We start from the raw sequence: 13,787 nt of genomic DNA, 5'->3' as shown, positions 1-13,787 counted from the left end.
CCCAATGAATGAATGAATGAATGAATGAATGAATGAATGAATGAATGAATAATCACTTAGCTGGCAGGGGCTGATGGGAATTGTAGTCCATAACATCTGGAGTGCCAAAGGTTCGCCACCACGGGCCTAGAACCTTCACATCTCCTGTCACAAGTCCTTCCAATGTTTACCTGCTTTAAAGCACCAAGTTGGGGGGAAGGGGGAAGCCAAGACCCATGATCTCAGTGACGGGTGGCAGTTTCTCCCATGCTCCTGGTCCAACATCCCTCTTCCCTCTCCTTTGGACCAGGGGCGTGACCGAGGGCGTGACGTTGCTGCTGCTGGCCCTCCAGACGGATTTGCTGGGCCTGCAGCTGCTCCAAAGGACCTTCCTCCTGAGCATCATCCTCTTCATCGTGGTGACGTCGACCCTGCAGTCCATGATCGAGATAGCGGACCCCATTGTCCTGGGCTTGGGGGCATCCCAGAACAGGTGACGATGTCCCCTTCAGTAGAGCTAATGAGGCTCTGGGTGTGGGGGAGAACAGATTTGCAGTGGGTGGGTGGGTGGGTGGCCGTGAGGGGCTGAAAAAGTGGGGGAAGGCAGATTTATTTATTTGATGATTTCCATCCTGCCCTTCAGATGCATCCCAGGGCAGGCTACAACCACCTAAAAATGGGGTGCTGTGTGGTTTCCAGGTTGTACGGCCGTGTCCCAGTAGCATTTTCTCCCGACGTTTCACCTGCATCTGTGGCTGAGGCATCTTCAGAGGGTCTGATGGTAGTAAAGCAAGTGGAGTGTATATAAGAACTTAAGAACATAAGAACTAGCCTGCTGGATCAGACCAGAGTCCATCTAGTCCAGCACTCTGCTACTCTTGGTGGCCCACCAGGTGCCTTTGGGAGCTCACGTGCAGGAGGTGAAAGCAATGGCCTTCTGCTGCTGCTGCTGCTCCTGAGCACCTGGACTGTTAAGGCATTTGCAATCTGAGATCAAGGAGGATCAAGATTGGTAGCCATAGATCGACTTCTCCTCCATAAATCTGTCCAAGCCCCTTTTAAAGCTATCCAGGTTAGTGGCCATCACCACCTCCTGTGGCAGCATATTCCAAACACCAATCACACCAATCATATACCTGTGGAATCTCCAGGGTGGGAGAACATTTGCATTGGTTAACAAGTGCAAAGGGCGATTCTTTCTGAACATCTTTTGTGCTGACCAGGCTAGCATGATCTTGTCAGATCCTGGAAGCGAAGCAGGGTGGGCCCCAGAGGCGTTCCTCCCATTGGGCAAAGTGGGCAGTTGCCCAGGGCGCCACCTTGTGGGGGGCGTCAAAAATGCAGGTGCGATTTTTTTGAATTTTCAGTGTTTTTTCTGTTTTTGGCTTGCAGGGGGTGCAGTTTTTAGGCTAGCAGCACCAAAATTTCAAGGATTTTCCAGGAGACTAATGATATCACCCAGGTTTGGTGAGATTTGGTTTAGGGAGTCCAAAGTTATGGACTCCCATAGGGAGTGTCCCCATCTCCCATGGGGGCTACACCTTTGAGGGTCCATAACTTTGGACCCCCTGAACCAAACTTCACCAAACCTGGGTGGTATCATCAGTAGGGGCTCATGAAGATACTCTGAAATTTTGGTCCTGCTATCTTAATAATTGCACCCCTGACAGCAGGCACCCCATAAATTTCCCCAGATTCTCCTTTTAAATCCACCCCCTTCCTGCCAATGCTTGTTTTCTTTCTTTCTTTTATTCTTTCAATGCCTAATAAAGGTGGTTGTTGTTGTTGTTGTTGGGGGGGCATCAAACTCAGGTTTTGCCCAGGGCTCCAGTTTGCCTAGGGATGCCACTGGTGGGCCCTGATTAGTACTTGGATGGGAAACCACCAAGGGAGTCAAGGGTTGTTCCGCAGAGACTGGCGAGGGCAAACCGCCTCTGTTGGTCTCTTGTCTTGAAAACTCCACAAGGCAGTGGTGGGATCCAAAAATTTTAGTAACAGGTTCCCACGGTGGTGGGATTCAAACTGTGGCGTAGCGCCAATGGGGCTGGGCAGGGCAAGACGGGGGCGTGGCCAGGCATGACGTGGGCGGGGCATTCCTGGGCGGGGCTGTGGCAAGGACGCAGCCGCTGCACCGGTCCTTGGGCGGGAAACGAATGCACGCAGGCGCAGGCTGCCATGCACGCTGGTGCGCCTCCTGCTAGACTGCTTCAAGTTCTGCGCACTACTGCTGAGAGGGAGGGGGGGGGCGTAACTAAGGCAAAAATCACGTGGCAAAATCACCAATTAGTAACCCCCTCTCGGCACACACAAATAATTAGAAACCTACTCTCGGGAACCGGTGAGAACCTGCTGGATCCCACCTCTGCCACAACGGCTACAATTTGGCTGCAACTCGACGGCGCTGTACCCATGCAGCTGTGTCTTCATGACCCTGGCTAGCCCGATCTTGACAGATCTTGGAAGCTGAGCAGGGTCAGTCCTGGTTAGTTCTTGAATGGAAGACCCCTGAGAAAGTCTGGACTGGCTATACCAAGGCGGGCAATGGCAAACGACCGCTGAACATCTCTTGTGCTGACTCGGATCACGTAGGCTAGCCTGATCTCACCAGATCTTGGAAGCTGAGCTAAGTTATTATTATTATTATTTATTACATTTAATACACCGCCCTACCCCCGGAGGGCTCAGGGCGGTTTACAAAACAATCAACATTTGAATACAGCAAATAGTTTCAATTAAAACAATAAATAAATTAAACATTAAAACACTAGCAGCAGTGATCTTCCACAATTAAAATAAGTAGATGTTGTCCGGCATTAACCTCCCGGGAGGGGACAGGCCGATATTCAATCAGCAGATGACAAAGCTGTAAGGAGCAACAAAGAAGGGCGGACTCAGCGGCCAGCCTCACCAAAGGCCCGGTGGAACAGCTCGGTTTTACAGGCCCTGCGGAACTCCCCGAGGTCCCGCAGGGCCCTAACAGATGGAGGAAGAGCGTTCCACCAGGCAGGGGCCAGGGCTGTAAAAGCCCTGGCCCGGGTAGAGGCCAGCCGCATCATGGAGGGGCCAGGGACCACCAGTAAATTCGCCTCTTCCGAACGGACAGGTCGACTCGGGACATATGGGGTAAGGCGGTCCCGCAGGTATGAGGTTGCAAAACTCCTTAGGCGAGAGGAAAGGCGGAGCATTTGCTTTGGCCGGAATGTCCCATTCCCGGAGGATGGGGCAGGGGCTCTTGAAAATGCCTTTCTGGGCTGGAGAGCACGGAGCACTGCTGCGAAGCGGAGGTGGCCCCATCATGCATCTGTTCTTGTCCTCTCCTTGCAGGAGTGTTTGGAAGCACTTCCGGGGGGTCAGCATGTGCCTCTTCCTTTTGATCTTCCCGGGTTTCATGGCCTACAAGATCGCCCACTTCTTCCACATGGACTTCTGGCTCCTGATTCTCGTTTCCAGCTGCATGCTGACCTCCCTGCAGGTATTTCCTGAGTCATTTGGATTTTGCAAACTTCCAGGGCTTCTACCTCTGAGAGCCAGTGTGGTGTGGTGGTGAAGAGCAGGTGCACTCTAATCTGGGGAACCGGGTTTGATTCCCCGCTCTGCCACTTGGGCTGTGGAGGCTTATTTGGTGAACTAGATTAGCTTGTGCACTCCAACACATGCCAGCTGGGTGACCTTGGGCTACTCACAGTTCTTCAGAGCTCTCTCAGCCCCACCCACCTCACAGGGTGTTTGTTGGAGGGTGGGGGGGAGGTGTTTGTAAGCCCCTTTGAGTCTCCTTACAGGAGAAAAAGGGGGATATTAATCAAAATTCTTATTCTTCTCTCTGGTTTTTGCATTTAGCTGAATTTTTGTTAGTTGTCTGCTGATCTAGTGAGTGTCTCGGGCAACTAGTAAGATTAGACCAGGGGTGTCCAACTCCGCCCCAGATGTTAATGAATTACAATTCCCGTCAGCCCCTGCCACCATGACCATGCTGGAAGGGCCAATGGGAATCGTAGTCCATGAACATCTGGAGCGCCAGAACTGGACACTCTTGAATTAGGCCTAAATGCAATTTGTTTGTTCCATTTATAACCCGGGCAAGTTGGGCCCAGAGCAGTTTACATGGTAAAACCATAATTGGGCATCAATCAGACCCTTTTCTTTGGTTGAAGAAAAATTGATACGTTATTTTCCTGGACGTTACTTGGATTTAATATCTGTTGATTTAATTATACTACTAGTTTGTTTTTGTACTGTTATATACTGAATGAATTATATTACACAAAATGTATATATTTCTCTCCGTCTGAGTGTGTGACGCGATTTTTGGTTCCCTGCTACTAACGTTACACACATTGTCTTTATATTACAAAACCACAATTAAAAACATTTTCACAGTTTAAAACCATACCATAATATTCGAATAGTCCTATAAAGTGCCAATTTGGGACCGTGTCGGAGTGGAAGAGCTGGGAAACGGCATAACTGAATTCTAATTAAAGGGGATAAAACGAGTAACTTCAAAGGTAGTTGAAAGGATGGGGGGTTTAAAAAGGAAAAGGAGAGAAATTGAGAGAGGTCAGCTAGATGGCTTGACAGCACTACATGTGGCAGGGATCTGGGAGTCTGAGTAGACCACAGCCTTGGAGGACTTCTTTCATGAGCCGAAGCACCCATCCTTTCCCCTTCCTCCTCCACACAGGTGATGGGGACCCTGTTCATCTACGTCCTCTTCATGATCGAGATCTTCCAAGAGGCCCCCATGGAGAAGATGGACGAGATCATCTATTACGTCAATGCCGTCAGCCGCGTGCTGGAGTTCCTGGTGGCCGTCTGCGTGGTGGCCTACGGGACCTGGGAGTCCGTCTTCGGGGAGTGGAGCTGGCTGGGCGCCTCGGTCATCATCATACACTCATACTTCAACGTCTGGCTGAGGGCACAGTCCGGCTGGAGGAGCTTTCTGCTCCGCAGGGAGGCAGCCAAGAAGATCAACTCGCTGCCGAGGGCCACGCGGGGGCAGCTGGCAGACCATAACGACGTGTGTGCCATTTGCTTTCAGGTGAGTGCCGTCTTTTCCATGGGGGAAGGGGAAGAACTAGAGGCAGCCTTTCGTGTCTTCGAACAATTAATTGGATCCTGTATTTGGAAGAAATTGCTCTGATGTTTCTGGTGGGTTTTCCAGGCTGTGTGGCCGTGGTCTGGTGGATCTTGTTCCTAACATTTCGCCTGCATCTGTGGCTGGCATCGTCTGAAGATGTCAGCCACAGATGCAGGCAAAACATTAGGAACCAGGGGGCATACATTAAAAATGCTGGGGGGAAGAATTAGGACTAATAAAAGGAAACACTTCTTCACACAACGTGTGATTGGTGTTTGGAATATGCTGCCACAGGAGGTGGTGATGGCCACTAACCTGGATAGCTTTAAAAAGGGCTTGGACAGATTTATGGAGGAGAAGTCGGTTTATGGCTCCCAATCTTGATCCTCCTTGATCTGAGATTGCAAATGCCTTAGCAGACCAGGTGATCGGGAGCAGCAGCAGCAGAAGGCCATTGCTTTCACCTCCTGCGTGTGAGCTCCCAAAGGCACCTGGTGGGCCACTGCGAGTAGCAGAGAGCTGGACTAGATGGACTCTGGTCTGATCCAGCTGGCTTGTTCTTATGTTCTTAACCACGGCCACATAGCCTGGAAAACCCACCAGAAGCAGTTGAATCCGGCCGTGAAAGCCTTCGACATGACATTGCTCTGATGTTTGTTTGTTTGTTTGTTCATTAATGATAAAAAATTTGTGCCCGCCTTTCCTCGTGGTTGAAGAATCATAGAGTTGGAAGAGACCTCAAGGGCCACCCAAGAAGTAAACAGGGCCAGCCCTGCTTGGCTTCCATGCTCTGTCGAGGTCAGGCCAAGCTGCGCCAACCAGAACAGAGCAGCCATCGAGAGGAAGGCAGTAATGACAGCGGTGACCCACTGTTGCCTTGTTGTTTTGAGGGGAGACCCTCCCCCCACCCTCCACCCTCCCTCTCCCATTAACCAGCTTCTTCCTTCCTTTGCAGCAGATGACCCTGGCCGTCATCACCCACTGCGGCCACATCTTCCACGGGGGCTGCCTTCGCAAATGGTTCTACGTGCAGGACACGTGCCCCCTGTGCCACCAGCCGGTCAAGGCCTTGGCCAGCAAGGAGAATCGGGCGAACCACAGCGGCGCGGAAGAGGCGGAGCCTCCCTCCGAGGAGGAGGAGGAGCCACCTAGCCCCGAGGAGGAAGAATCTGCTGCCCGCAGTGCCGCAGAGAGCACAGACTCGGCGGGGACCACAGAGAGACGCGGGACAGAACGGCAGGGTTTGGGACTGACGGGCCAGGAAGAGCTGCCGCCGCCGGAGGAATCTGGGGAGTCAGCGGAGAAGGTTCCTGACCAGGGAATTCCCCAGAGTGAACCGGAAGCGTCCAGTGATGTGGCGAATAGTGTTCCTCATGTGCCTCTGCGGGTGGAAAGCCCGCCTGTTCAGGGAAGCCTCAGGAAATCGCATTTGGGCGACTCGGGCGCCAGATCGAGAGGAGATCCGAGGCAAAGCAGTCCTGAGAGCCAAGCTTCCCGGGGCGAGTGCGGGGCCCTTGAGACGCGAAGCAGCGCTGGCCCTTCTCTGCCTGCTGTTCCAGGGGGCCTCGTCAAAGACAGTCCACAGGTGCCCGCACAGAGTCAATTAACTGTTGCATCTGCAGGGGGCGAAACTGAGATCTCAGGCAGGACACGACTAGAAGCTCCCGATGGCCGTCTGGAAGACAATTGCCCTGCCTCCCCCTCTTCTTAGCACTATCCCACCCCCCACCCACCCCAAATCTCTATGGCTCTTTTGTCCTTCCGGCTGGTTGTCTCCTACTACCCTTGCCACTTCTAGGGGAGTAGATCAGCCCCTGTAGCCAAAAGCTGCTCCCCCGTGAGGAGTCGTCCTTGGCCCTCAGCAAGGGAGCAGGACGGCTGGATCCAGCTTCTCGGGGGTCTAAATGGCCCCTTGCTTCCCCCTCCCACCAGAGTCTGTGCCTTCAAGCCCTTTTGGTCTCCACCCAAGGCTCAGGGGCTTAAAAAAAGACGGCCGATGGATGACCGAAAGCCAGGCATAAACGCCTCCGCTCCGAAACCTGACCGCACGGCGTTGTGCGTCAAAGGCTTGCACGGGAATCCAAGATACCAACCGCCTTGTTTCGCCGAGGGGGCGGGGGCAGGGGGGGGAACAAGACCTCGTTGCAACTTGCCCAGATTTTTCGCTCTGTCCCCCTGGCATCCACCAAGTGCCACGGCGCTCATTTGCGGCCGGTTCCTTCTGTCCGAGCGTGGGAGCGGCCAGGCGGAAAAATCCACGAGGAGCCCAAACTTCTGCTGGGTTTGGGAAATGGGGGCTGCCGCGAAACGACGCCGGTGAGACGTCACATCAGCCTGTTTTGTGATGTGGAGATTTGTAGTACAACGTGTGGGGGAGGGGGAGGGGGAGGGGAGGGCGCCCATGAACAGACTCTGCTTGGGAGCTCAATAAAAATAATAAACAACAGCCACCGTGGGCTTGCGGGGTGTCATTGTTACCAAAACCAGCCCTGCAAGGATGCTAGCAAGGACTGGATTGTAGCCTGGGTGTAAAAGGGGAGCTGTGCTGATAAATAGGCTGCCGGCCTGCGTAGCGGTTAAGAGCAGCGGACTCTAATCCGGAGAACCGGATTTGATTCCCCACTCCTCCGCATGAGTGGCAGGACTCTGATCTGCTGAACTGGGTTTGTTTCTCCGTTGTTCAGCATGAAGCCTGCAGGGCGAACCTAAGTTCAGACCCAGTTCTCTCAGAACTCTCACAGCCCCACCTACTTTACTAGGGGTCTGTTGTGGGGAGAGGAAGGGAAAGGAGTTTGCAATGTAAGCTGCCTTGAGTCTCCTTCCAGGAGGGAAAGGCGGGGTGTAAATCTAAACCCTTCTTCCGCTGACTGTCCTTGGATCGTTTAGGGGTCTCTCCCCTTAGAGGACTGTCTTGGTTCAGGAAGAGCCCGGTTGCCCTGCAAAGCCCTAACCCAGTTGTAGTGTGGTGTAGTGGTTAAGAGAAGATGCACTCTAATCTGGAGAACAGGGTTTGATTCCCCACTGTGCCATTTGAGCTGTGGAAGCTTATCTGGGGAACCAGATGAGCTTGTGCACTCCAATGCATGCCAGCTGGGTGACTTTGGGCTAGTCCAGGGGTCTGCAACCTGCGGCTCTCCAGATGTTCATGGACTACAATTCCCATCAGCCCCTACCAGCATGGCCAGTTGGCCATGCTGGCAGGGGCTGATGGGATTTCTAGTCCATGAACATCTGGAGAGCTGCAGGTTGTAGACCCCTGGGCTAGTCACAGTTCTCCAGAGCTGTCTCAGCCCCACCCACCTCACAGGGTTTGTTGTCTGTGGGGGGGGGGGGGAGGAGATTGTAAACCCTTTGAGTCTCCTTACAGGAGAGAAAGGGGGGGATATAAATCCAAACTCTTCTTCTTCTGCTAGGAGCAGCAGTGGCATAGGAGGTTAAGAGCTCGTGTATCTAATCTGGAGGAACCAGGTTTGATTCCCAGCTCTGCCGCCTGAGCTGTGGAGGCTTATCTGGGGAATTCAGATTAGCCTGTGCACTCCCACACACGCCAGCTGGGTGACCTTGGGCTAGTCACAGCTTCTCGGAGCTCTCTCAGCCCCACCTACCTCACAGGGTGTTTGTTGTGAGGGGGGAAGGGCAAGGAGATTGTCAGCCCCTTTGAGTCTCCTACAGGAGAGAAAGGGGGGGATATAAATCCAAACTCTTCTTCTTCCACAACGGGTCCCTGTGAGCACCAAGAAACCTGCCAGTACATTGTGAAACAGGGCTTGTTATTGATTGCCCTTATTCAAATGAAAGGGTTTTCCTGGTATGTACCTGGTCTCCTTTATTAGGGTGCCTTAAAATTCCTACAAGGTTGCCATACATCATTTGCGACTTGACGGCTCTTTACACACACGCAACCTGCACAATTGCAGAGCCCATTTAGGAAATGTGTCATTCCACTGCAGTCCTCTAGGTGGCGACGTTTTCCCAAACAAAAATTCTTCTGGAGATTAAAAAAATGCTTCCAAACCTCTTCTTAAGTGCCTGCTCTTTCCTCCCTGCGGTGCGGTGTCTGTGTATGTACTCCTTTTCAACTTGGGTCTAGCAACATTCTTTTTTAATAAATGTATTTAACATCCCCTCTCCCTGCATCTAAAACCTCCAGGGAGGTGGGACTTTGTGTAGGAGCGACACCCAGGGTTTTATCGCCACCAGCCCGGACCGAGACTGAAAGGCACATTGTGCTAATCCCTGTTTGTATTTGTTTTATTTAACATATTTCCACTTGGCAAACACCAGATGGCTAGCAAAGCAGGACGCGGCGGTCGCAAAACCGAACCAACAAAATAATTCACAGACACTTAAGCCAATATACAGGTCGATCCATCCAAACCGATTCACCCCGCGCAATTCAGAGCAGGTCCGTAAAAGTCAAAACACGGATACACGGGCAAAAATGGTTTGCCCTTCGCCAGATGCCCGCCGGAACAACACTGTCTCACTTTCCTTCCTGAATGCAGTAAAGAAAGGCACCTTCTGCCACACCTACTGTAGTAAGCCATTCACAACAAGCAGGAGTGTAGTGGTTAACAGTGCTGACTCTAATCTAGAAAACCGGGTTCAATTCTCTGCTCCTCCATGTGAAGCCTTCTGGGTGACCTTGGGCCAGTCACGGTTCTCTCCAAACTCTCTCAGCCTCACCTACTGAACAAGATGTCTGTTGTGGGGAGAGAGAGAAGAGTTTGGATTTATACCCCACCTTTCTCTTCTGTAAAGAGACTCAAGGTGACCTGCAAGCTCCTTTCCTTTCCTCTCCCCACAACAGACACCTTGCGAGGCAGGTGGGGCTGAGAGAGTTCTGAGAGAACTGTGGCCAGCCCAAGGTCACCCAGCAGGAATGTCCCCAGATAAGCCTCTGCCACTCAGGCGGAGGAGTGGGGAGTCAAACCCAGTTCTCCAGATTAGAATCCGCCTGTTCTTAAGAGGAGCAGCAGTGGCGTAGGAGGTTAAGAGCTTGTGTATCTAATCTGGAGGAACAGGGTTTGATTCCCAGCTTTGCCGCCTGAGCTGTGGAGGCTTACCTGGGGAATTCAGATTAGCCTGTACACTCCCACATGCGCCAGCTGGGTGACCTTGGGCTAGTCACAGCTTCTCGGAGCTCTCTCAGCCCCACCCACCTCACAGGGTGTTTGTTGCGAGGTGGGAAGGGCAAGGAGATTGTAAGCCCCTTTGAGTCTCCTGCAGGAGAGAAAGGGGGGATATAAATCCAAACTCTTCTTCTTCTTCTACTGCCTGGTCCTTTTAACTGAAGACGCTTAGCAAAAGATGCCAGCCACAGATGCTGGAGAAACGTCAGGAGAGAATGCTGCTAGAACACAGCCATACAGCCCGGAAACCACACAACACTCCAGTGATTCCGGACGTGAAAGCCTTCGACAATACAAAAGAGGTATGTTTTTTGCACGGGCTGTGAAAAGCGGGGCCCCCGTCTGCAATAAGAAACACAGATGTTTGCATCTGCTCCTGGGTGTTTCCATCCAATTCCCTTCCTCGGGAGGGTTTTCTCTACTCATGGAGTAGGAACAGCTTCCCATAGACCCCAATTCCATTTAATTAATTGATTAGGGCAAGTCTAGACATGACAGTGTGGCAGGAGGCAACTGAAAACACCCCCCCCCCCAACTTGATTTCTTCCCATAGCATGCTGCATCAGTCCATGTTATGACGCCATCCCATCCATCCATTTCCTGGCAAAGGCATGGCAGGGGGTAAGTGATTCCAGGGCTTAGAGTTGGCTCGTGTCTGCAGTGTACCTGTTTTTTGCCCAGGGAAAGCTGTAAGTTCGATCCTGGGCATCACCAAGTAACAGAGGACCTCAGAGTATCAGCCACATGGAAAGAAACTTCTGTGCTAGAGGCAGGGGCGTACCTAGGCAAACTGGCGCCCGGAGACAAAACCTGAGTTTGGTGCCCCCCTGGGGGGGGGGGGGGGGGGGGGGGGCCCGGGGTGGCCCCGGGGGGGGGGGGGGGGGGTTGTGGGGGGGGGGGGGTTGGGGGGGGGGGGGGGGGGGGGGGGGGTTGTGTGGGGGGGGGTGGGGGGGTGGGGGGTGGGTGGGGTGGGGGGGGGGGGGGTGGGGGGAGGGGGGGGGGGGGGGGGGGGGGGGTTTGGGGGGGCGGGGGTGGGGGGGGGGGGGGGTTGTGGGGGGGGGGGGATTGTGGGGGGGGGGGGTCTTGGGTGGGGGGGGGGGGGGTTGGGGGGGGGGGGGGGTGGGGTAGGGGGGTGTGTGGGGGGGGGGGGTGGGGGGGGGGGGGGGTGGGGGGGGGGGGGGGTGGGGGGGGGGGGGGGTGGGGGGGGGGGGGGGTGGGGGGGGGGGGGGGTGGGGGGGGGGGGGGGTGGGGGGGGGGGGGGGTGGGGGGGGGGGGGGGTGGGGGGGGGGGGGGGTGGGGGGGGGGGGGGGTGGGGGGGGGGGGGGGTGGGGGGGGGGGGGGGTGGGGGGGGGGGGGGGTGGGGGGGGGGGGGGGTGGGGGGGGGGGGGGGTGGGGGGGGGGGGGGGTGGGGGGGGGGGGGGGTGGGGGGGGGGGGGGGTGGGGGGGGGGGGGGGTGGGGGGGGGGGGGGGTGGGGGGGGGGGGGGGTGGGGGGGGGGGGGGGTGGGGGGGGGGGGGGGTGGGGGGGGGGGGGGGTGGGGGGGGGGGGGGGTGGGGGGGGGGGGGGGTGGGGGGGGGGGGGGGTGGGGGGGGGGGGGGGTGGGGGGGGGGGGGGGTGGGGGGGGGGGGGGGTGGGGGGGGGGGGGGGTGGGGGGGGGGGGGGGTGGGGGGGGGGGGGGGTGGGGGGGGGGGGGGGTGGGGGGGGGGGGGGGTGGGGGGGGGGGGGGGTGGGGGGGGGGGGGGGTGGGGGGGGGGGGGGGTGGGGGGGGGGGGGGGTGGGGGGGGGGGGGGGTGGGGGGGGGGGGGGGTGGGGGGGGGGGGGGGTGGGGGGGGGGGGGGGTGGGGGGGGGGGGGGGTGGGGGGGGGGGGGGGTGGGGGGGGGGGGGGGTGGGGGGGGGGGGGGGTGGGGGGGGGGGGGGGTGGGGGGGGGGGGGGGTGGGGGGGGGGGGGGGTGGGGGGGGGGGGGGGTGGGGGGGGGGGGGGGTGGGGGGGGGGGGGGGTGGGGGGGGGGGGGGGTGGGGGGGGGGGGGGGTGGGGGGGGGGGGGGGTGGGGGGGGGGGGGGGTGGGGGGGGGGGGGGGTGGGGGGGGGGGGGGGTGGGGGGGGGGGGGGGTGGGGGGGGGGGGGGGTGGGGGGGGGGGGGGGTGGGGGGGGGGGGGGGTGGGGGGGGGGGGGGGTGGGGGGGGGGGGGGGTGGGGGGGGGGGGGGGTGGGGGGGGGGGGGGGTGGGGGGGGGGGGGGGTGGGGGGGGGGGGGGGTGGGGGGGGGGGGGGGTGGGGGGGGGGGGGGGTGGGGGGGGGGGGGGGTGGGGGGGGGGGGGGGTGGGGGGGGGGGGGGGTGGGGGGGGGGGGGGGTGGGGGGGGGGGGGGGTGGGGGGGGGGGGGGGTGGGGGGGGGGGGGGGTGGGGGGGGGGGGGGGTGGGGGGGGGGGGGGGTGGGGGGGGGGGGGGGTGGGGGGGGGGGGGGGTGGGGGGGGGGGGGGGTGGGGGGGGGGGGGGGTGGGGGGGGGGGGGGGTGGGGGGGGGGGGGGGTGGGGGGGGGGGGGGGTGGGGGGGGGGGGGGGTGGGGGGGGGGGGGGGTGGGGGGGGGGGGGGGTGGGGGGGGGGGGGGGTGGGGGGGGGGGGGGGTGGGGGGGGGGGGGGGTGGGGGGGGGGGGGGGTGGGGGGGGGGGGGGGTGGGGGGGGGGGGGGGTGGGGGGGGGGGGGGGTGGGGGGGGGGGGGGGTGGGGGGGGGGGGGGGTGGGGGGGGGGGGGGGTGGGGGGGGGGGGGGGTGGGGGGGGGGGGGGGTGGGGGGGGGGGGGGGTGGGGGGGGGGGGGGGTGGGGGGGGGGGGGGGTGGGGGGGGGGGGGGGTGGGGGGGGGGGGGGGTGGGGGGGGGGGGGGGTGGGGGGGGGGGGGGGTGGGGGGGGGGGGGGGTGGGGGGGGGGGGGGGTGGGGGGGGGGGGGGGTGGGGGGGGGGGGGGGTGGGGGGGGGGGGGGGTGGGGGGGGGGGGGGGTGGGGGGGGGGGGGGGTGGGGGGGGGGGGGGGTGGGGGGGGGGGGGGGTGGGGGGGGGGGGGGGTGGGGGGGGGGGGGGGTGGGGGGGGGGGGGGGTGGGGGGGGGGGGGGGTGGGGGGGGGGGGGGGTGGGGGGGGGGGGGGGTGGGGGGGGGGGGGGGTGGGGGGGGGGGGGGGTGGGGGGGGGGGGGGGTGGGGGGGGGGGGGGGTGGGGGGGGGGGGGGGTGGGGGGGGGGGGGGGTGGGGGGGGGGGGGGGTGGGGGGGGGGGGGGGTGGGGGGGGGGGGGGGTGGGGGGGGGGGGGGGTGGGGGGGGGGGGGGGTGGGGGGGGGGGGGGGTGGGGGGGGGGGGGGGTGGGGGGGGGGGGGGGTGGGGGGGGGGGGGGGTGGGGGGGGGGGGGGGTGGGGGGGGGGGGGGGTGGGGGGGGGGGGGGGTGGGGGGGGGGGGGGGTGGGGGGGGGGGGGGGTGGGGGGGGGGGGGGGTGGGGGGGGGGGGGGGTGGGGGGGGGGGGGGGTGGGGGGGGGGGGGGGTGGGGGGGGGGGGGGGTGGGGGGGGGGGGGGGTGGGGGGGGGGGGGGGTGGGGGGGGGGGGGGGTGGGGGGGGGGGGGGGT

At 60.5% G+C, this 13,787-nt stretch overlaps 1 protein-coding gene across 1 annotated transcript; it reads left to right on the top strand.

Annotated features, from left to right (window-relative positions):
* Positions 1-292: 292 nt before the first annotated feature.
* LOC125440400 (RING finger protein 145-like) lies at positions 293-7,600 on the top strand. The gene is made up of 4 exons (XM_048510212.1): positions 293-472; positions 3,304-3,451; positions 4,661-5,017; positions 6,012-7,600. Exons 1-4 carry the CDS (start codon positions 420-422, stop codon positions 6,765-6,767), a joined length of 1,314 nt encoding a protein of 437 aa, XP_048366169.1. The 5' UTR covers positions 293-419; the 3' UTR covers positions 6,768-7,600.
* Positions 7,601-13,787: the final 6,187 nt, after the last annotated feature.

Source organism: Sphaerodactylus townsendi, linkage group LG10 (assembly GCF_021028975.2).
Source record: "Sphaerodactylus townsendi isolate TG3544 linkage group LG10, MPM_Stown_v2.3, whole genome shotgun sequence".
NCBI classification, from domain to species: Eukaryota; Metazoa; Chordata; class Lepidosauria; order Squamata; family Sphaerodactylidae; genus Sphaerodactylus; species Sphaerodactylus townsendi.
Note: the sequence above shows the minus strand (reverse complement) of the source record. Positions and strands in the feature narration are given on the sequence as shown.

Bases quoted from the DNA above. Each gene is read 5' to 3' on its own strand.
- LOC125440400 (XM_048510212.1), top strand. From the start codon at position 420: ATGATCGAGATAGCGGACCCCATTGTCCTGGGCTTGGGGGCATCCCAG. The intron at 473-3,303 runs GTGACGATGTCC...CTCTCCTTGCAG, and splicing joins TTGGGGGCATCCCAGAACAG to GAGTGTTTGGAAGCACTTCC. The intron at 3,452-4,660 runs GTATTTCCTGAG...TCCTCCACACAG, and splicing joins GCATGCTGACCTCCCTGCAG to GTGATGGGGACCCTGTTCAT.